Below are 24,018 nucleotides of genomic sequence, written 5' to 3'. Positions count from 1 at the left end.
TCCACAGACTTACACAGAGAGGAATGGACGGCTTAGCTTGAAAATTCCACTGCTTACAGCTAGTGAAGAAGTAGCAGAGCCATCCCGCTTAGGTCCTACCAGTATGAAACGTTAAGTGGGCTGACAAAAAAAAACTTCAGGGGATTATCTGCCACTAAAACTGGACATGCAAAGGCCCACCTTAATGGCAACAAAAATACTGAATTTTCTGCTGAACAATTTGGCTCATATGGGTAGATTTCATTTAATCTTCATGTGTTAGCAGCATTAACCCCCCCCCCCCCCCCCCCCAATCCTATGTCACTTTCAGTTTTATACACATTTTGAAAAGAAATTTGTTGTCAACAGTGCTTAACCTGGCTTAATGATATTTTGCTTATTTTGAAAAAAATAAAATGTGATTTTTATTTTTCAAGGTGTCAAATCTGCTTCATTCCTGTAGATTGCTTTTAATCTAAGTTGTGGGAAATGGGAAATTGTAGAAGGTTTAGCACCCCACCACCACCCACTTACGCCAAACATTTCATTCATGTATTGCTGCACTGTGGCAAAAAAACAAGCCACCTCATGAGCCTTTTTTTTTTTTACATAATACTTTCAGCGATTTATACGGCCCATTTCTTAATATTCTCTATCCTCCATCAATTCTGCTAAAAAACAAACAAAACAACAATGAACTGTCACACTGGAAGTACTGCATCTGCAGGGCATTATGGGACGTTGCAAAACACACCTACTTCATCAATGTTCCTCAAGTTGTATGTGTTCAGTTGAAGTTACCAAAACATGCTAATATGCAGAAGACTCTGTTGCAGCCATCAGTCTCCAGAAGCAGAAATGCATCATGGGAATTGGCTGCTCTGGGGATATTCCAGAGCATTTGTAGGATGGCTGCTGGATATGATGTCTGGAGTACACTCGGAAAGCTCTGAGAAACGCTTTGACCAGGATGTGAACATGCACCCTGTGAGGCTGAAGATGGCAAATTACAGGTATCATTATTTTCTAATACCCTTTTTCTCATGTTTTATTAAAAAAAAAAAAAAAAAAAAAGCTGACTTCCATCTACCTTCCAGATGAATGGATGACAACATACTGACATAAATTATGACACTGTAAAAGACTGACATCAACAAACTTGACCAGAAACTTGCAGCAAATATTAAATGCAGCTGTATTTAAACTTGTGTAAATTTAACAGCAGTAACTGAGTAGACATATGGATACCATGATGTTTTGCATTGGGCTCAAACCTGAAGTTTCACAGTATAGCAAACACTGGTCTGGTCATATGACGTTAACAGCAAGAGAACGAAAACCAAACAGAACCAATCTGATGTCACCTACTACTAAAACTGCCTCAAATCTACAAACCACTAACAAATTTATATAAATAATCTGACATGAGTAAAATATCTGCCAATCAAACAACCTTCATCATCAGAACATGCATTCGTATCAACCTGGTGAACCTTTTGGTGGAACAAATTATTAAAATAAATACGCATTTAAACAAAAACAAACAGCATCACAAGGCACTTCTAGAATTCTGAACATTACAACGCACCAAAACAAACACCCGTTTTCATGTGAACATCACCAACAGCTGTGTATCAAACTGTACAGTACACGTAAAAACTCACCTGAGCTTGACCTTTTGATGAGTGACAGATCATTTCACTCCGTTTTTTTAAAACGACATAAAGCTTTGAGAGATAAGAGTCAAAGGACACGTCAGACCAGCCAGAATCAGATTTAAAATGAGAAGATGTCATTAATGAATGCCTTTCCCATCACATTTAGCTGACATAATAACTCTGTATTTACCTCACAAGGAGCTATTGCAGGTATGGTCACCTTGTTTGTTGAGCAGAGTTTATTTCTAAAATCCCTGGATGCAATTTCTGACACGCTACATGTTGTTAGAGTCCGACCAAGGAGGCCCAGTCAGGGAAGTTGCCGATTTCTCCCATTTCGTTCAGCTGTTGGTTTCCATGTGTCAGTGTCAGCTTGTAACGTAGACGCACTTTATGCTAAAGGAAAGACAGCAGGTTGTCACATAAGACAGAGGAAAAAAACAAACATCCTACATCACAGTGGTAACGTATGTTCACAAAGTTCAGTCTAGGAAAAGCAATTTATTGACACAAAATTCAGGATTTAATGCTTCTCATCTCAATTCTTGGGTTGACAGCTGATAGATTTGATGAAACTTTAAGGGAAAGAGGTTTGATGAGGACATTTGCTGTTCTCTCTAAGGGTTCCCCCTTTTTCTCCAAATAAAACCGACTTTTTTTTTTTTTACATTTTGCCAATATATAACCACATTGCGTAGTGTTTTTGTGTCCTAAAATGGACACATTCTCAGTCTTATAGCGAGACATAATTCTTTACCACTAGCAGCCTTATTTGTTTTTGTTGTTGGGTTTCCCTGTGATGTCACTGACGATTCCCCTTTTAGCATTTGGAACTTTGATTGAATACATCAACATCTACAAGGCATGTCCTGCAACCAAATAACCAGTATGTATGAATGTCAGTAAGGAATCTATGACCCACCCAGTACTGTAGTATGTACTATGTACTAGAAGTGGGTGAGTAATATGAACACGATTCAGATGTACTATACCGCCAGTATCTTGCATGTCCTTTTATCCAGATGGTTACACACATACTCATTTATGCCACAAAACTTTCTATTTTGTAATGGCAGGCATTTTTTCCCCAAACTTTTCCTGAAACTCAGTGCCACGCCCCCTTGGACACTACTACTGTTTTCATGTATGTCCACTATCTTCCTTTAATTTTTCTCCAAACATACTACAGCTGCATGGACTATGTTTGAAGTTTCCATATTCAACATCATACTCTGTTACATTTCCGTGAGAGGGCTTTTTTAAAATTAATGATACGCTAAGGTTTAAGAACATTTAAAACTGAGCTAAATGTCTTGATTCAGAAATAAAGTTGATAGTGAAATGTTTTTCTAAGTGACTGATTTTAATGACTGTACCATATGATGAAAAATATCTATTTAATATAAATCACTACATCTTCACAACTTCTAAATTTTAGCTTTTACTTCAAACACATTTCTAGTTGGCAAGACTTAATTATTTTAAAATGTAAAAATGACAGAAATAAGGGAAGAGACTGTGTATGTTTACAGTTAGTCAGGTTAGTGAAAATTTTTTTTTAAAAGTCACTGACATGTGATCATGACACTTTGCTCATCATTCCCTGTGAATAAGTTAAAATCTGACTGATCCAAGAAATTAAAGAGTTGGTCATTAATAGTTCTGGTAATAGAGTGGGGGGAAAAGTTACCCGGTAAAAAACAAGTAAGTCCTATATAGGCTGTACATATCAATTAACTAACTAAATGTTTGTGTTTTTATGTTCTAAAGATAATACTGCAGTATCAGGTCAGATCAGTCATTATTGTGTACTATTTGAAAACAAAACAAGAGCTCGTAGAGCGCAAACCTCTGCCAACACTAGTTTCCAATTCCACAAAATTTTACCTTTGAAAAAAATTTCAAGTTCAAAGTCCTGTTATAAGTGGGTTTTCATAAGCTAAATTAGACATGATTAAATGTCAGGAGTATGTACTGAATCAAAGTCTTTTGTGGTGTTGTCAGGTCCCCCCCCCCTCCCCCCCAACTTTTTCAGTTTCTGAATTCTTTTTCAGATAATTTTCACAGAATATTGGTTATCTTTGCTATGCACAATTTGTCATTGCTTTTTGGCTCTTGATTTGTGACTGATAACTGGAAGACAGACAAACAGGCATAAAATTGGAACCTCTGTCCAATTTTGGTGGTGTAGGTAAATCCATAACAGAAAAATGAGAGTGACTGAGGCACTTCTGATTAAGATGTAATGCAAAATGTACACCCAATGGGCTTTTCAATATTAAATTCAAATATCCACAAAATCCACAATTCGGATCAGCTACATAATGCCCTTAAATATGAAAGAAATTTGAACTTTCTTGACAGAGGTATGAATTTTTAAAAATTCATTCAATGTTAAAGAGAGGGAATTTTCCAATTTTTTTTCTTGACTTTGACCTATGACCTTGAAAATTTAATCAGTTCTTGCCTATGATGATATGAATCTTCAGTAAAAATAAAAATAATTGTGGGCTCCAGGCTGTTCAAAAAGAAACAAAGAGACAAACGGGTGAAAACATAACCTCTGCCAAACATCGTTGGAGGAGGTAACAAAACAAAAAACACCAACCTCACCTTCTGAGGGTTTGCCAACAGCAGGACCTGGGAGATGGCAGGAGGTGGGAGGAGGGGGTTGTAAGGAGGGAGGGTTGTTGCGGACGCAGGCTGCAGCTTCACCGACATCGTCTGAGAGACGTTAAACCGAGAATTAACTGGAATCTCCACGGCTACAGTTTGAGACAACAGCTTTGTGTAGGCGGCACATTTCGCATACACTGTACATACAAACACTAACAGATGCTATATGAACGCTATATTCCATTTCTGCTAATCACCCCCCCCCCCCCCCCAAAAAAAAAAGACTGAAAGGATGAGAAATGAAAATAACATTCCAAAATGTGTTTCAAGTCTCAGCACAGGTTAATCCTTTAATAGATGCTGTTACTGTCTTCTCCAAAGTATCCATTTATTTATAAAACTGTCATTTTGATACATTTTGAATGGCAGTGATGGCATTTGGTTACCTTGGGAACTGCAGCTTGAAAAGAAAAATGTTTCACTTCCAGGCCAGAGGTGTTGACCGTGGAGATGACCATCACGGCAACACTGGGCCGTCCCGGTGGACAGTCTTTGGCAAAATGTAGAGCGATATGGATGCCGCACTGATCGTACACGGTGATTGGTTCTATCTGACCTATGAGAAATAAGCAAATTATTAATAACTTATAAAGCTCTTTCTGTAATAGCACATAGTCCATTTCTGCCTAAAAGTCACTTGATGAGGACTGACTGGACTTAAATTGTCTCCACTGGAACCAGATATTTGTAGCAGCTGTGAGGGACACTAGTTCTGGTCGTCTTCATCGGGTTTCTGTGGCGTCATCACAGAGCCTGATCCAGCAACCTGCTGACTTTGAGAAAGCGACCTAAAAGAAAAACAGTCAATTAATGCAGTCATATGGGAAAAACAGTCTTGCTTTACTAAAAATGACCACATTGTAATTAAAGTGTTCTTTTTTTTTCGTCCTCCCTATGAGATAATATTGTTTTTAATGATCATTTTCATTTTTGGGTTCACGACCCCTTAAAGAGGTCATATTCCACACTTTACCAACAAATTATCACAATTAAAGCCAAGCTTTTGGCCACAAAGGCCCCACAGGCATTTAAAAAAAAAGAAAAAGAAATTCTCAGTTGCCCTCTGTTCCTCCTCTTTACGGCGCTTCTTACCAGTCATTTGATGATGTCGTGCTCCCTCCACAGCCACGGGCTCTCAGCACGGAACCAGTATTCATTTGGATTTCCCCATTAAGCTGAGAGAAACGACACATCGTTTTAAAGATTTACATGCCATCTTTAACTTTGACCCTTGACCTCCAATTTAGGCCTCACCTGCATTAGTTCCTCATAGTATGATTTTGGAGCCTCTGGAGGGTTGACTGTTTACCTCTGGAATTACAGCACAACAATGGTTTGTAATGGTTCAATAATAACTGAATGATAGGGCACAGCCTGCTGTCATTATGTTGAACTGCAGCTCCTGCAAATGTTTAACTAGTATTCTGAGGTTTTAACACTACTGAAGAATCAATGCAAGGGTTAAAGGTCATGTTTACCAGACAGCTTAAAGACCACAATGCTGAGGCACGAGCACTGAGGGGGGAGCAGAAGAATGTGACGACATGAGATTGCTGTTGTATTGTTTCAAATCTTGATTGAGGGGGGAAATCACTATAGAAGTACAGGAAAACAGTTTGATTTGGCACACAATGGGCCTCAATATGAACATGCTGGTAAAAGGTTGATGAGGATGGAAGTTAGGAGATGGGAGAAAGAGGGGAAGGTCAAAGTGGAACTGGATGATTGGACAGAGTGAAAGAAGACCTGAAGAAAACAGGAGATGAATGAGGAGGAAATCCAGGTCCGGGATGTACAGAGAAAGATGACAGTGGCGGCACAGCTAACCAAAGGTTAGCGTCGATAACCACTAATCCGCTATCTGAAAAGATAACTTTTATAACACTAAACCAATAAACTCCTAAAAAAAAATAATAATAATAAAGCGGAAGTTACAGCTAACCGCTAACTTTCAGTATTGACTTGGCACACTGTCAGCAACTTTAAGCACCACAGGGGTTTCTAAGTAAATTCAATGCAGCACTTGTGTCTTTAAATACCCTGTCGGCTGCTGCAAAGACATCTCACTTACCTTTCACAGTGACAGTGTAGCTCAAATGCAAGGCACTTTCACTCATGGTTTCATTTATAAACAGACTCATTCTGGACAGTTTATCAACACATTAACAGCAACTCTGTCATTTTTACAAAGTGAAAATATCACTCTTTTAAAGTAATGAAGAAAGAATAAAGAAGGTTTGAGCATTAAACCAGCACAAGCGCCAAAAGGCATTATGGAAATCAGACTCGTCTTATCACCCCCCCCACCAAAACACACAGAACACTGCCATCTATTGGATGGAAGTGTGAAAAACGGTCAATATGCTGAGTCACACCACTTCACAAACAGAATTTTCAGTTTTGGAAATACTTTTTTGTTTGTTTGTTTTTTTACAAATGGAAAAAATGACATTTATGAAATTCACATCTATTTGTAAAAACCAACACACAAGCCAAACATAATCCGCTAACGAAAACGTTAGCGTTGGTAATTAACGGAACTGTGCCCACCACTGAAAGATGATCATATCAAAAAGAGAAGGATAGAGACAATAGCGAGGCAGATGTGTGTAAAATGTCATTACAACTGTGCATTTCAGGATAAAAGCTCCACTATAATACAGCATAAAAGTCAAAGAATGGCAGTGAAGTACAGTATCAAACAGAAAGAGACATCTGAGAGTTGGAGAATCAAACTCCAAAAGTAGAAAGCAATGAAAAGACAGAAATGTGTGTTGTTTTGAGTTGTTCACTGTCACAACTTTTGTGTGTCTAGGGCATTAATGTGATCATTTATAGCATTTTATCACTCTTTTTTTTTTTTTTATTAATAGTCGGAGCAAGTACCAGCAGAAGAAGGACCTGGGAACACATGCAGGTGAAATACAGAAATATTGCATTAATCCCTCCCATTGGAAGTGATATGGTTCTAATAATAATGAGTCTGCGGACACTAAAGGATCGTAGCACGATCGCTCTTATTATTATCAATGCACTGATCACAAATGGTGCCTCTTACAAGAGTGGCAACGCTAATTGTTGCGATGACCACATTACATTATTTGAGCGCTGGCATTTACATTAGTTGTAGGAAATGCGGACAAATGTGTGTTTACCGAGTTCAGTAAACTCTTGGTCAGCTATGGAATGGGAGGTACTGTCCAGATAGGAGGCGGGAGGAGAAGATTTGAATTGGGGAGGTGAATCAGCTCTTTTGTGCGTCTGTGAAGACTCCAGTGCCGACAGGTCGATGAGGTGGTAGCTCTTAACTGGACTAACAGGAGCTGGAGGAACAGCAGATAACAATACTCAGGTTTAAGCACTACAACCAAAAAGACAGGAAGTAACTTTTTCCAGGGTTACCTTTAGTTTTCTCCTCCGTGTCGTCTTCACTCTTACTCCCTCTGCCGTTACACTGCGGTTTCTCTACTCGGTCTTTGTAGGCACTTAATACAAGCGTTAGCTCATCATTTGCCTCCAGAATCTGTGCCAGAGCTGAATCATCGTCCATCGTATCGCTCGCCAGGCGGAACAGGCTGGGCCGTAGGCGGTCACAACGCTCGTACACAGCCTGCAGCCACAAGAGGAATCAAACACCAGGTGGTGGATTTTACAACACATTCTGCTCTAATGCCACAATTTTCACTGGATTTAAACAAAAACAAAAAGTTGGCAGCACTTTAAAATAAAAGGTATATTAATTAACAGTTAATGCAGTATAAGCATAATTAACAGTTACCGAACATATTTAGTAATCATTTATTTGTGGTTGTTCACATTAACACGTTATTAAGCATCAACTTACAGTTAATGCAACTAAGGCTTCCATCACACTCAGATGAAGCCAGTGATGACCACACTGAAAATTTTAATGAGAGCAGCAGAGACGTGGTAAAAATGAAATTTTTTGGAATTTTTGAGCTCATACTACGTCCTTACTACACTCAACAAAAATATAAATGCAACACTTTTGGTTTTGCTCCCATTTTGTATGAGATGAACTCAAAGATCTAAAACTTTTTCCACATACACAATATCACCATTTCCCTCAAATATTGTTCACAAACCAGTCTAAATCTGTGATAGTGAGCACTTCTCCTTTGCTGAGATAATCCATCCCACCTCACAGGTGTGCCATATCAAGATGCTGATTAGACACCATGATTAGTGCACAGGTGTGCCTTAGACTGTCCACAATAAAAGGCCACTCTGAAAGGTGCAGTTTTGTTTTATTGGGGGGATACCAGTCAGTATCTGGTGTGACCACCATTTGCCTCATGCAGTGCAACACATCTCCTTCGCATAGAGTTGATCAGGTTGTCAATTGTGGCCTGTGGAATGTTGGTCCACTCCTCTTCAATGGCTGTGTGAAGTTGCTGGATATTGGCAGGAACTGGTACACGCCGGTCGTATACGCCGGTCCAGAGCATCCCAAACATGCTCAATGGTGACATGTCCGGTGAGTATGCCGGCCATGCAAGAACTGGGACATTTTCAGCTTCCAAGAATTGTGTACAGATCCTTGCAACATTGGGCCGTGCATTATCCTGCTGCAACATGAGGTGATGTTCTTGGATGTATGGCACAACAATGGGCCTCAGGATCTCATCACGGTATCTCTGTGCATTCAAAATGCCATCAATAAAATGCACCTGTGTTCTTCATCCATAACAGACGCCTGCCTATACCATAACCCCACCGCCACCATGGGCCACTCGATCCACAACACTGACATCAGAAAACCGCTCATCCACATGACGCCACACACGCTGTCTGCCATCTGCCCTGGACAGTGTGAACCAGGATTCATCTGTGAAGAGAACACCTCTCCAACGTGCCAAACGCCAGCGAATGTGAGCATTTGCCCACTCAAGTCGGTTACGACGATGAACTGGAGTCAGGCCGAGACCCCGATGAGGATGACAAGCATGCAGATGAGCTTCCCTGAGACGGTTTCTGACAGTTTGTGCAGAAATTCTTTGGTTATGCAAACCAATTGTTTCAGCAGCTGTCCGAGTGGCTGGTCTCAGACGATCTTGGAGGTGAACATGTTGGATGTGGAGGTCCTGGGCTGGTGTGGTTACATGTGGTCTGCGGTTGTGAGGCTGGTTGGATGTACTGCCAAATTCTCTGAAACGCCTTTGGAGACGGCTTATGGTAGAGAAATGAACATTCAATACAAGAGCAACAGCTCTGGTTGACATTCCTGCTGTCAGCATGCCAATTGCACGCTCCCTCAAATCTTGCGACATCTGTGGCATTGTGCTGTGTGATAAACCTGCACCTTTCAGAGTGGCCTTTTATTGTGGACAGTCTAAGGCACACCTGTGCACTAATCATGGTGTCTAATCAACATCTTGGTATGGCACACCTGTGAGGTGGGATGGATTATCTCAGCAAAGGAGAAGTGCTCACTATCACAGATTTAGACTGGTTTGTGAACAATATTTGAGGGAAATGGTGATATTGTGTATGTGGAAAAAGTTTAGATCTTTGAGTTAATCTCATACAAAATGGGAGCAAAACCAAAAGTGTTGCGTTTATATTTTTGTTGAGTGTATATCCCTGCCAGGTTCACAGTGCGTCAAACACATTCCCACCAATTTCTTACCATGCACATAACAACATGCGCATCACATCCATTGTGTTCTTATTTTGACCCATCAGATTGTGTGTGTGTGTGTGTGTGTGTGTGTGTGTGTGTGTGTGTGTGTGTGTGTGTGTGGGGCGGGGGATGAGATTGTGCGGATTTTTGCTTCGCAGAGTAAAATGTCCTGGATGTGCCGTCCTCAATCTCAAAGTCTTCCAATGTAATTCCCAAAATCCATTTTGTTTTCTTGCCCAATTTTAACTCTAATACTGTCCTGTGATACATTAACATCCACTATGACTAAAATGTAACAAGGTTGCAAAGCAAGAAGAAGAAGCAAGTTGAATTGATTCACTCTATCCACTCAGATAAAGGACACACTGACCCGAGACACTAAAACCGGACCTCATTAGACAGACAGACGGTTATCCTGCTAGTTAGTAGAGGGCAGTAGAATATAAAGTTACTTTTATCCACATCAATTTGTTATTTTGATATTATTCATTTATAAAATTTCTCACCTTCAGGTCATCGCTCGACTGCAGCGACGGCCCGCTGACTGGGTTTTGCTTCAGTAGTTCTCTGAGCTGCTTGGTGCTTCTTTCCACCTCGTTCAGAGTAGAAACGCGTTTTGAAAGCCGCTCTGCCTTCTCCTGCTCCTGAAATGTAGACAGAAGTTACTAACCAACCTGTAGATTTATGAGCAATGATCATCACCACAACACAACCTCACCTCTTTAATGGTGCTCTTAATCAGTCTGTTAGCGGTTTCCAAGTCTTCAGGGCGGCTGCTTTTTAGAAGTCTAGCTAACAGCTAAGGATGGAAGAAAAACCAACACAACCTGAGTGGGTGCTTATTCACGATAATGTAAAGACGTGAGTGTAAACACAGGGTCCATACCTTGGTTTTGTCCTCTTGATCAAAAACTGAATCTGAAGTTCTTTGTGGTGGAGGAGCAACACCAGCCACATCTGGCAGTTTGGGGTCTTTCGTCACTACACCTACAAATGCCAAGAACCAGTTTAAACCAGAAAATTGATAATATAATCAAGTCTTTCAAATTGCTTGTAACCATATTTTCAAAGCATGATTCCACCAAGCAGACTTTGTACCTTGTTTCTTCAGCATGTGGTAGGCCTCCTGAATCTTGGGTTCATCTTTAAGCCACACACTCCAACCGTAGAGGACTTCCGTCACTCGGTCTTTCACTTTCTGAGAAGTCCAATGACCAAAGTACTGCTCGGAAGACATCAGCATCATTCCAGTAGATGTGTTTCTTTGCTCTCAAAAGTCACACTAACCTTTGTACCATATGCAGCAATGATTATATACATTGTACTTTTATTATTACTATTCTTATTTCATGTTATTTAATTATTCTTATTAGATATTTTTAGTACTTGTCTCAAGTAATGTTCTGTTTTGAAAAAAAAAACAAAAAAACAAAAAACAAACAGAAAAACAAACCTTAAATAAAAAGTAAAAAAAAAAAAAAAAAAAAAAAAAAAGTCAAGCTAACAAGTTTAAAAAGCACTCCTTAATCCAAAAAGTCCAGTGTGATTTATTTATTGCCTTTTCTGTTTAAATTCTAATGTTATGTATCTAAAAAAAAAACCCTGATGTTCAGTGTTCCTGGTTGTGTTTAGAGTCGTTGTCACATTCCTTCCTTCAACATGTGTTGCTCATAATCAATGACTCATCCCTGGTCATGCTAAAATGGAACATGATTTGAATGTAAAAAAAACAAACAAAATTAAATTAACATTTTTTCCCCCCATTTTTTTTTTTTTTTTTTTGTCTCCAGAACAATTCAGTGTAGACTGAAAATTATGGCTGATCTGATACTGAAAATTGTAAATAAGAAGCAAAGCAATTTTTTTGAAACAATATTTGTAATTATTGTGAGTTAAATGTAAAAATGTTGGCTTTCTATCTAATAACTGATTTAATGTTAGAATTATGAATGAGTCATAATTGTGTGTTTTACGTTTGAGCTACTAATTTGTTTTCCTGACCAAAAATGAATAAATAAAAAAGAGCTAATTCTTTTACTTTTTTTTTAAACACAAAAAACTAAGATGAAATCAATAGTTACAAACTTGTTAAATATAAAAAAGTCTATAATGGAAACAATATTAACAAAAAATTCAAAAAAAAAAAAAGAAAAAATCACGATGGGTTTATTTTCAATATCTAAAAGAACCCTATGGTTAGCGATACCTTTGGCAATAAGATTTTGATGAGTTCATTGAGAAAGCGAAACTTTGCTGCCTCACTGTGGAACCTTTTTCCGCAGTTGTTCATACAGGCCTCGAGAACCTAGAAAAGTAAAACAAAACAAAAATAGCACAAAACTAATGTGTTTTAACAAATATTTTACTTTGTTCTTTGTATTAAAAAAATCCTTGAAAGAATTCTAAGGGTACTTGAAAAGAAAAAAATCTTGGCCTCATAGAAAATGTTTTTCTGTCAACCAGATCAAAATAAATTCAGTTAGCGTCTCCCTCTTTGACCGAACAGAAGACAAATTGTCAAAGAGGTTCCCATCTCCCAAACAGTACAGGACATGTCTAATCTGGGAGAATACGCTGCTGCTGTACATTGCCACATCCACCACACTACTGAACCGCCTTGTGTCTCGGATGGCAACCACCCAAGCAGGGAATGGGTCTATCCCCATTTCTCCAGCGTTACCAACTATCTGTACCAGCGAGGAGAAAGAGGGTGTGTCCTTGGCCTTCTCCAGTCGCAGTGGCCCTCAGCACGGTCTACACAGAGGCATTACTGTTGAAGCCTGTATAATTTTCCTTCAATTAACTGGCCATAATAGTCTTTCATACAAAAAGAAAAGAAAGATCACAGATTTGCCACTTCATGTTTCATTAAACCACATAACTGTCATGACGTGAAGCACGTGAACCTCAGACGTACTTTTGTGTAAAAAAAGTAAAACAGCAGCTTTCTGCTGCATGTGACCACATGCTGTCACACCAGATTTTCAAATGTACACTGAATCCCACATATCATTTGGTTCATGTGACACAAATTATTCACAGACATTCATCACATGATGGCAGCAATAACAAGGAAGTTATAAAGACGCCACTTTCTGAGAATCCTCAGCAAAAATAACATAAACCAGAGACTGCTCATGTTTGTTTTTTTACCGCTCCACCATGGAGAGCATCCTCACAAACTGCCTCTGCACCTGGTTTGCCAGCTGCACGGTGGCAAACAGGAAAGAGGACCAAAGGAAAGGGCTGCCAAAATGGCAGAGAAGATCACTGGGTGCCCTCTACCCACACACGAAGACCTTCATAGCTCTTACTGTCTCAGGAGAGCCAACAACGTCCTAAAAGGACTCATCACACCCTGGACACTCTCTGTATGAGCTACTGCCATCAGACAGATGGTACAGGACCATTAAAGCAAGTAAAAATAGATTGAAAAACAGTTTCTGTCCAACTGCTGTTCCAGCTTTGAATGGCACTGGAACCAAATAGTCATGTCACATGCCACACTTGAAATGAGTGCAATATTGTTTATGTGCAATATCCATTGCCACTGAATATCACAATGTTTATACATACTTTTCTCTCTTTTTTAATATGCAATTTTTTTTTGCTACTACATTCTTGTAATTGTTGTTTTTTTTCTTTTTTAATTTGCACTCTGGACATACCTCTTTCATTTAGTTGAACTTCATGTTTATTTTCCTTTTCTTCTCTAGACCTTTTAAGTCTGCGTGTGGTTTACTCAGGTTTATATTTACACTGAAAGGCTTGCACCTTAACTTTTGTTCTGCTGGTTACAATGACAATAAAGAATCTGGATCTTTTATGAAGGAACGGTATCTTTAAAGCCTTTAATCGGAGATAATAATTATTGGTATGCATGTTAACAGAGTTATCATTAAACATTAAATAAATAAAAATACATATATAGTGTCCGATTATTCCTCATCTATCTATAAAATCTCCAATTTCAATTTATTTTCATTTATATAGCGCCAAATCACAACAGAGTTGCCTCAAGGCACTTCACACAAGTAAGGTCTAACCTTACTAACCCCCACAGCAGCAGTGGTAAGGGAAAATTCTCTCTGAGGAAGAAATCTCCCTCTCACCCTCTCCCTCTGTATGTGTGTTCCTCAAGCTCGGGTCCTCTACCAGAGGCCTGGGAGTTTGAGAGTTTGGCATAGTATCTTAGCTGTTCGTAGGAGTGTACTCTTCTGGGCAGAGACCTCTGATGTTGTGCCCAGAATCTGTTAGCACCATTCTTCCAATCTGGAGGTTGTAGTGCCTAGTGCTCCTATTATCACTGGGACCACTTTGTACTTTCCCTTCCATATCTGCTCCAGTTTCTCCTTCAGCTCTTGGTACTTCTCTATTTTCTCGTGCTCCTTCTGTCTGATGTTGTTGTCAGCTGGGATTGCCACATTGATCACTACTGCGGTTTTCTTTCCCTTGTCAACCACCACTATGTTTGGTTGGTTGGCCAGCAGCTGCTTGTCTGTCTGGAATTTGAAGCCCCACAGGACCTTAGCACTGTCGTTCTCAACCACCTCTGGTGGCATCTCCCATTGGGACTTGGGGACTTCTAATCCGTATGTAGACAGACTAACAGGATGACACCACTATACATGCCCAAATTCTAGTTTGTGAGGGGCAAAATAAAGTGTGCAAAGCTAATAGTCTGTATAAATTATGGTGAGAAGACGTGTGTAATCTTACAGTGACAGCCTGCAGAGCTTGTTTTTCTTGCGGAGACTGGATTTTATGTGCAAGAAGACGAGTGGCAACTTGGGGGCTGCAGCCAAAAAAAAAAAAAATAAAAAAATTTAATTTAACCATTAAAAAGTAGAATAACAGCAAAAAGTAGGAATGACATCGTGTACAGTAATATGTTGAAACAAACACATACAGAGGAATATGCAAAAAGACAGGAGTGATTTACTCATTTATTTATTTATTTATTTTTTACACATTATACTTTTTATCCAGGCTAGTTTTTGTTGTCTGAGGGGGGTCTTCCTCTTCAGTGTAAGACAATTTTAAGATTTTACACATCACACTGAGAAGTTAAAAAGGTGGCAAAATGTGAGTTATGGTTCCTCTTCGTGCTTGCTTAAGGGTATTAAGCTCTGGTCCCACCAAATAATGAAGGATGAGTAATGAGCCATGCAGCATGTTTTTTTTTTTTTTTTTGCTACGAGAGGATTTATTCAACTATCGTGGAGAACAGTGGTTCTGAGAGGCTCTCTAGAGGCAGTATATTCAGTTAACAAGGCTCATCTCTGAGGGTGGCCCTAATTTCAAGATGTTCAAAATTTAGCTCCAACAGCGTGGGGCAGTTTGTGTACAGGTTACGAGGACTAACGAGGATTATAGAGGCATGTTTGTGGTGCAGACGAGGCTGCTAAAAGTCCATTATCCGAACACCTGGCAACTACAAAGGACCTGAGAGGCTATTTTTGGAGCGGCTCAGCCCTCTTCCACACACAATTCCACCTGCTTTGTGCGCCGGATGCTGTATATAAAATAATTATTTTGTAGCGGATTAAATCATTTTCTGTCAAGCCTTGGACTTTGAAAACACCTAATCGTTTCTGGAATCACAGAGGACTGTTTCATCTGGATGCTTTTTCCCCCCCACTCTTTCCTGCTCCATGAGGAAGGTATTTTGGATCAACTTGAAAGTAACTATTTTTAATGTTTTTATAGCTTGGTAAAACAGTTGCATGTTCATTCCTAGCTGTAAATGTGTATCTATGATAGATTTAATATCTTGTTAATGAATCAGCTTGAGCTCCGCTGTGTGTGCGCACTGACAATGACTCGTTCGCAAAATGAGCATTTAGGCACAACGGCAGCTCACAAAAGAGTGATTTTGCAGTGAATAACAGACGAACACAAAGTTAAAAGTTGGATTACAGTATACAAGTGGCTGTGTGTTTAAACCGTGGAAGAAATAACTCGAGATTGGTCGGGGCTCAAATGACAGCTCAGCCATAGCTCACTAGACGCACATGCAAGGTACAGAGAGGCACCGTAGTAGTGGATATGTGACGGTTTAACACATCAATCATTCTTCAAATAATCACTGACGCACCCATGCGTGGCTCATTATTCATGGATTATTATTCGGTGGGACCGAGGCTTTACTGAAAAGCTGCACTTATGATTTCAGCGTGGAAGTGGGATGTGAAGCAATGACCCACAACTGTGTGTAATGGAAATGGCTGCCAGTGACGACGTACAATGACAAATTCAAACCCTGAAGATAACCAAATTGATGTAATGTCACGTGAGAAAACAATAATTTTTTGTTAAATAGTCGTTCTGCCTACCCATCGGTTTCCTGATTGACGAGCTCATAGAATCCCTGGATGCAGTCCCATCTTTCCTCTTCATTGTTTGGGTCAGTTGCCTCATCTGGGACAATTACATCATAGAAATATGAAGTAATTGAAAAGAAGGAGGAAAAAAAAAAATCAGTCAAAAATAAAAAAATACACCTAAAATAGTTTTAAAAATAACTTCTACACAACAACTGGTGGAAATTATTGTAGTGGAAAAATTACTGAGATGGTGCACAATAATTTAAGATTATTTGTCTCCAAAGGTTTTGTTTTGCAGCAGTGGCATAAATTTACAACAATAAAATTCAAAAAATGCCTAATGGCTGGATCAAAGGGAGGGGCTAACTGAATTCAATGACCTTAGGAGAGGAAAACACATCTGGGGCCATATCCACGAAGTAACCGAAGGCTAAAAATAACTCCGAGTGACATTATTGTATGAAACATCTTAGAATTCCTCGAATTCTTAGACATTTCTTAGAATTTTCCCTTGGTAAGATGAAAGTTGTCGGCAAAGCACTTTAGGCCTTAAGAGAGCTCCTAAGGTTCCAAACTGATAAGAGTAGTGAGGAGGACTTTAAGGAGCCTCAGAGTGTCTTTAGCAGAGAAGATTTACCATCTTCAAGACAGAGGAACAGAGACATTCTCCGTATGTAGGATGACAATGAGTCAGCAACATGCTACCGGCCTGATCTACTTAATTATTTAATGTTTATTTACTGTCTTAATGTATTTATAAATTGTTTAGGTTCTTGTTATGATATACACACTTAATATAATAATAATAATTATTATTATTAAAAATTATTTTATTTTTTCTTCTATTTTGTCATTTGATTTTAAATGGACCACAATGGAAATAAGTGTTTTCACTTCCTTGTGTCATGCATGTATTTTTAACATATTTACAATTATACTATCTACTTACAATCAACATAATAAATAAACTCATGCACGCATGGTTTTAATATATAAGTATTCAGCATATGAATGATATACATTCAAACATTTTCAAGCTGTGTAACAAGTCATTTAATTTTGCTGAGTTTCATCATCATGACATTAAATTATTTTCACGATTACACATTTCCTCACAAAGATAGGAGTTTGTGTCCCCTCCTTGCTCAGACTTGCTGTCGGACACCTCTTGAATCTCTCTTAGGCTAGGATTCCTTGCCAGGCAATTTTAGGCTAAGTTAGGAGCTCTTTGAGAAGACTGAGTTGCTTCATGGATATGGGCCAAGATTTCTGGTTTAGGAAAAAATTAATTCAAATGAATATATTTATATTATAGGAATGAATGAATAAATTTCTTTGAATCAAGAAAACACACAAAAAAGAACGGTATTATATGACACTACCTAGAAGATTGCCACGAAACACAAATAGATTATAGAATATAAATAGACAAAGCAGCTAGCCGCAGAGAAGGATTATATTACAAAAGAAAGTGACAGTAGGTCAACTTTTTTTTTCATCATCATTGCGATCTATTTATCATTTTGCTGATATCTCCAAAACAAAAAGTGATAAAAAGGTCAACAAATGCCCGAAATGAAAATGAATATGGCTGTCCATATTCTAGATCACAGTTATGAAAATGTCAGCGTCAGCTATGAATTTTGTTTGGTGCAACCGCTCTTCTTTTGATGTTGAAAGTGGGAAGTTTGCTCAGGATTTCAACATCCTGGCAGCCTGTATTCATGAAAACACTGCCCTTTAATCTGCCTAACAATAATTTAGTATCAAAGACCTTGTAAATTGGATTTTTGACCAAAACAAGGGAAGCACTGGCCAAATGTGGCCCACGGGCCCTACTGAATTAAATGCACTCTAAAGGACATGCAACCCTTGAAATCACATTTTAGTGCTGATTTTGAAGTTACAAAATCCACCTGATTATTAATGACACTGACACACACACCCCCCCCCCCCACAAAAGGAGGTATCACACATGCATTAACTAATTAATAATAAACAGCTATAATTACTGAAGTCTTTATCTAGCTTGTATGGAATTACCAAACTAAAGTTTACACACTCTCACTTTTTTTCACTAATTTACTGTAATGAACAGCTCAAATAACTTTGTAAATGCTCGCAAATATACAACAGTAAATGTAAACATTTTAAAAGTGCACTGCAACAAACTAAACACTTTTACATTTCAAATGAAGTTTTAAAAAATAAAAACCAATTTAAACGTTAAACCTCCCCTGAAGACAAAGTCAGTGCGCGCGCCACAGCGCCACACACAGACCGCTGGAACGCACATCGGACACGCGCACGACTTCACCTACTTCCTGGTTGAAATAAACTTTTAAGTATTTAGTAAAAGCAGTTAAATAAAATAGTAATAGTAGTAATAACAATAAAACTTAAAAAAAAAAACCCGACACGTTGAGACCTGGCATGCACTGACGTACCGATTGTTAAAGAGCTGATATTTGGACGTATAGCTGTTTGTTTTTAACTAGCACCTAGCTAAGCGAAAACAAAGTTTTCACTCACTGAGCCACGACTCCAAATTTACAGGACTGTCTTTGCTCGCCATTCCTCAGTCCGTCTCCTGATGTTAATGCGCTGCTGCTGTTGTGCGTTTTTTCTGGGGGGGAAGGCGAAAGGTGTCAAAACATCTCGTTCTGCGGCGACGTAACCACGCCCACAGGCACACTCCTGACAGGGGAAACAAATTTATTCGTTGCACCCCTCCCGCCGTCGTCAGCATTTTACTAAACTGCTGCCGCTTGTTATTGAGCTCATGTGGAATATATATATATATATATATATATATATATATATATATATATATATATATAAACGGATTTCACGTGGCATTCATGTTACGTCGGAAATCACAAACTCTACCATGGACAAAATGATTTAAATTTAAATGTATGGTCACATTTTTTTTTTGTTTTGCTAGTAAACTCATGCGGATTTTTAGTGCTTCCATTTATCTAACTTGGCGTCATAACAACTACAATCATGGCGTCCTCAGTCAACAATACTTCAGAAGTCACAAAGTACTGGAAATCAAGCCAGACTTAAACTCAGTCCAGTTTCCATACAGCACAAGTTGATATAAGAAAATAAAATTTTGCAGCCCATCACTGAGACCACATGGGCCCAGACAGCTCATTTGTGTTCACTGGATGTCAAAAATCCAACCCCTTGTCCGGCTTGACACCTGGGTAATGGATCAAGGAGGCCTGTTGGGGTGAAATATGGTGGTGACCTTGTGTGCCACCACGCTACAGTAACCATGAAGGAACAGGAACCCTGAACATAAGATGGCTAATGGGGCTCTGGTGAAACAAGTTCTCAATGGCCGATCAGGCGGAGGAGGTGGTGGCTTGTCACTCAATCGCTGTGAAGGTGGATCAGACCAGGCTAAGGATCTGTCAAGGACTGTGTTTGTTACACTGTATTTCACACATGGACATCGTAGAAACATGTGCCCTGTGTATGATGTATTAGTTGGAAGCGTTGGATTTTGGAAAGGCGTCTGCAATAAGATTACACAGAATTTTATTGATCCCTTGAGAAGACTCCCTCAGGGAACTCAAGGTTCCAGCGGCATTGTATAGCAGCGCACAGGGTAAGAAGCACACCAAGTATCAAAAGTGGAAAAAAAAAAATAACAGTTTGTAAATATAAATACAAATACACAATATAAATACCAGACATACTGATCAATACTGGTTTACTGTTCACAATACTGTTCCTCTCATTCTCATTCCCGACCTCTGTCTTCCTGTTAGGACAAATACAAATCCACTTTTTCCATCTTGCACACCCAGTGGAAGCAGCTGGAACAACTTCTGTTCTTTGTAAAAACAATAATGCTAAAACATGTGATTACGGGCATTACTACTGTTTTCAGAGTCAATCAAGTGATTCCAAGCTTTTCAGAACTCAAATTCCCAACTTGGGTTTTCCAAGTTTACCAACATCTTGAACGCTGAACGTGCATATACGCAGCAAAAATATACTTTGTTTTCCCTCCTTTATTAAAACATTTTGTAACATATTACACTCATTGCTCAAAGACTAAAATGTCTTAGTTACATTTGTTAAAAATTAAGGTACTTCCCGCCCTTTGTTAGAAAACTAAGGTACTTCCCGTCTTTTTAGGATCTGGTGATGCCACCAGATCCTAAAAAAAAAAAGTTTCACATAACTGCACTAAAAGCAGGTTGTGTGTAATTAGTTCATCATAACTCTGGTATTACTGAACTTCTATTTGCGTGGTTCAGTTCAATTTAATTATGTCTTTGGTGGAAACATGTTCACATGGTTTTAATATATAATGTCCATGGCTGGCAATACATCTCGTCATTCACTGAAGTGACTGGTTGTTAGTCTGACTTGTCTTCAGATAGATGGTGAAAGCAGCAGAAGTTTCTGTAACCGATGGCGACTCTCCAGCAAGCCGAGTGATATCAACATCTCTGCGACACTGGGACCGGCCTGTAAGCCAAAATAAACACGGGGTCAGAGGTCAGTGAAGTATTGGACTCAGTGCAAACAGTAACCTCTATCGGAATCAATCAACTTCCCCTTTGCACATTACCCCCTGAACATCTGCAGGGTTACTTGCGGTGACTGAATCAGCGTGGGATTGTAGGGGTTTTACTCATTAGTTCCACTTAAACGTGATACTTCAGGCTTCAGCTTCATCATGCAATGGACTGAAATAAAGAGACACGCTGCAAATGTACCAGCACGGCGACCAGTATTAACACAATTTAATGTGGTCAGAAATGAATGAATTTGCAGCAGTTTTCATGACTTCACACATTTAAATTCCTTTAAAAGTGTAATACATTTAAATTTTACAAACAGATCAATAAAATGAGGGATGGATTTTCTTCCTGAGTGTTAGAATGATCTTACAATATTGCACAGCAGTTGTTCTTCAGCTCACCATAAGAACACACTTGCAAAACCAAGGCTGAGAAAAATTATGTTAATGTGTGACTCGTTGACTTGTGAACTTGTTAATCTGTTGCACAGCAGCACACAGTCCGAGAGGCTTCACTCAGGGCAAGACGACCAACGTAACCAGTTACTGTTCTCATTACAGTGGTGGCTGGCTGTAACAGTGATTAATTGTTATAGTAAATGGTGCACATAATTATAAATTTGATTATTTTAGCTGACATTTTTATTTCATTCAAAGCACATTGCAGAGATTTGTTTTTCCCATGTGTTTCAATGGGATTTTAAACATTAATATAGTAGCCAATAACTGTTCTATGTAAATGTTTAGTGGCTTGACAGCGTCCTGTGTATGTGAATGAAGCAACACTTCCTCTTTGACCTTTTCTACCGCCTGTTTACAAGATCACGTTTAAGGCATGAGGTTTCCATGTGTGCACATTTAGCTCATCTCCATTTGGAAAGCCTTGCACCTCCCCCATTCATAAAGAGACACCACTACTTGATACATTTTTTTCAAGATGGTGGATGGGATATGTCCAAAAGTAGCATTTATATGGTAAAAAACAATGCCCCCGGCAGAGCATGTCTATACGTCTGGCCCTTCCCCAAAATAAGAGCTGTTCAACCTGTTAAAAAGCTGTAACCATCATTTGTTCTGCTGAGGAGGAGGAGGAGGATGAGGGAGGGGAAGGATGAGGAAGAGTGGCCGAGGAGGGAAGCTTTGTTTATGTCTTAAAGTGTCACACAAGTATAACATCTAGTAGCCAAGAAATCATTCATAACACCTTTAAAGCAAATTTAACAACTGTTAATACAGACAAATCTATTTTATGGGTTTCATGTGTTTAAAAAGTAAAGTACATTTAAAGCTACAAGGCTCCTAAACGTTTGCCTACCACCTTATTTGAGTTTCAATACTTTTTTCAAAACGTGTTGCTCTGATGCTGAAATTTGAATTAAAGCCAACAGACATTTGTAATTAACTCCTTGCATTTGTGTATTTATTAATGCAAATGAATTAATAAAAAAGCTGTGAAAGAAAGAGAATAAGAGGTGTGCAGATCAACATTAACGTCAATATGTCCACTGATGTATCCAATATTGTTAATACAAGATATAGGGTTTTTAAAATTAATTATTATTTTTAATTAATTATAATTAAATATAATTGTGTCCAGCATATATTTTGTGTTGTTTTTTTTCATTTAATGAAAGCATTTTGTTTTGTTGTTGTTTCCAAATAACTTTGGGCATTTTTTAAAAATATTTTGATTAAACAAAATTGCTTTGTTTGCATTTATTTCTGACAATACATTAAAATACATATGTACATAAAATATAAGGGAACCAATAATTTTGTCCACGTGTGTACTGTTAAGTCTCTGAAATGTGTTTGACATCATGCAAGTACCTGCAGCCCGCTGAGAGCCAGACGCAACAGCTTCATGACATCTTTGTATTTGGTAGATTTAGTCTTCTCAGCCAGAGCTTTCAGATCTTTATTTAAATGAGCCATTGTCAGGTTTTCACCTCGCTCTTCTATTAATCTAACGAAAGAGAAATAATCACATCCCCACTACAATACTTCCAACGTAAGGAAATGAAAGTTGCCAATGTTACATACTTCAATGTTAATGAAGCAATGTCCTGGGCTTCTGAAGTAAGTGCTGCCACCTGCTGGCTGGAGACTGAAGGACGAACCCACAGGTAAGAGTACGCTGGGCTAACAAGTTCCTTCAGGGTGGAAATGTGGCCCTTTAAAGAAAAGGTGTGAGTCATCAGATGTATATAAAAGTTAAAGGTAACCGTGACTGTAAACAATGAAGACTTCAACTCTGACCAAAATAAGTCCTGCCCCCTCCCCCGCTAGCTACCCAAGTTAACACATGGCCACCTGGACCCATTGGCATACTAGCTGTCACTCAAAGTGAATATTTAGCTTAACCTGAGTTCACCCAACAAAACAAAATTTACATGGGAAAGACTGAAGGACAAGGACACTGATTTGTTAATAATTCCTCATAAAGAAATGGAAAATGTTTAAAATATCATGTTGTCAATGACATTTGTAACTTGGTAAATGATTAGGTGGTTTAATGAAACACGAAAAAACAGGAATGTTTGAACACCTCTACTTTAGATTTCTGGTGGAAAGACCCCCCCGTATTTATATTTTTTGAAATCTTAGGTGCATAAAACATTTGCACAGTGTATTTGCACACCATTGGATTAGGATTACCTTGCGGAAATGTAGGACCCGTTTGATATAATCGTCATGTAATATTTGTTTATCTTGGATCTTTTCTTTGTAGTTTTGCTGGATTTGTTGTTGCAGATCCTTGACCAGCAAACTGCACTGTTCCTGGTTTTCTATTTGCTGCTGCAGGTGGATTCTGTGGCAATCAGAGAGAATACTGACACATGAAATGTGACCCTCATTAAAAATGAAACATAGATTTAAAAAAAAACTCCTATCCTTAGGTCCTTTTTTAGAATAGCGCCCCACCAAAAATGTTTTATATAGGGGGTCTCTAACTTACTTGTTAAATTCTGGCAGTTTTTCCAAGTCCAACAGAGCAGAATGTGTTGTGATGGTTGAAGGATTAAACTCAGAAATCAGTTCATCGATCCTCCGCCCCATTCGATTGCCTAAAAAGCAGCATAAGTACACATTAACCATTTCAAACATCATCTTTTTATACTTCTAAAATGCAATTAGATCAGCTAAAACTGCTGCTCCCTCTTTCTCCACTCACTCTTAAAGCCA

At 38.7% G+C, this 24,018-nt stretch overlaps 2 protein-coding genes across 3 annotated transcripts in view; both read right to left on the bottom strand.

The window, feature by feature from the left end:
- ears2 (glutamyl-tRNA synthetase 2, mitochondrial) overlaps positions 1-24,018 on the bottom strand; it is a 37,177-nt gene that overhangs the window by 3,065 nt on the left and 10,094 nt on the right. The window contains exons 5-11 of one of the 2 annotated variants that reach the window (XM_034188867.1): positions 24,008-24,018; positions 23,792-23,900; positions 23,491-23,644; positions 22,876-23,006; positions 22,663-22,798; positions 20,660-20,777; positions 4,822-4,869 (exon numbers count right to left, since the gene is read on the bottom strand). The exon at positions 24,008-24,018 is cut by the window's right edge and continues 311 nt beyond it. In XM_034188867.1, coding sequence (XP_034044758.1) covers positions 20,682-20,777; positions 22,663-22,798; positions 22,876-23,006; positions 23,491-23,644; positions 23,792-23,900; positions 24,008-24,018 — 637 coding nt within the window. In that variant the 3' untranslated portion in view covers positions 4,822-4,869; positions 20,660-20,681. Of the gene's footprint in view, positions 1-4,821; positions 4,870-20,655; positions 20,778-22,662; positions 22,799-22,875; positions 23,007-23,490; positions 23,645-23,791; positions 23,901-24,007 lie in introns of those variants that run through there. The other variant, XM_034188866.1, reaches the window with a different exon arrangement.
- Positions 1,158-19,026, bottom strand: LOC117525815 (ADP-ribosylation factor-binding protein GGA1-like). Its single transcript, XM_034187745.1, has 17 exons — positions 18,816-19,026; positions 16,293-16,377; positions 14,677-14,752; positions 12,164-12,262; positions 11,056-11,179; positions 10,844-10,944; positions 10,676-10,756; positions 10,464-10,601; positions 7,716-7,923; positions 7,469-7,636; positions 5,568-5,602; positions 5,406-5,488; positions 5,026-5,101; positions 4,961-4,984; positions 4,700-4,864; positions 4,251-4,361; positions 1,158-2,033 (listed from the first exon to the last, which is right to left on the bottom strand). Exons 1-17 carry the CDS (start codon positions 18,856-18,858, stop codon positions 1,923-1,925), a joined length of 1,728 nt encoding a protein of 575 aa, XP_034043636.1. The 5' UTR covers positions 18,859-19,026; the 3' UTR covers positions 1,158-1,922.

The sequence above is a fragment of the Thalassophryne amazonica genome, chromosome 15 (assembly GCF_902500255.1).
Source record: "Thalassophryne amazonica chromosome 15, fThaAma1.1, whole genome shotgun sequence".
NCBI lineage: Eukaryota > Metazoa > Chordata > Actinopteri > Batrachoidiformes > Batrachoididae > Thalassophryne > Thalassophryne amazonica.
The sequence above is the reverse complement of the archived record's forward strand: the minus strand, read 5'-3'. Positions and strand labels throughout refer to the sequence as shown.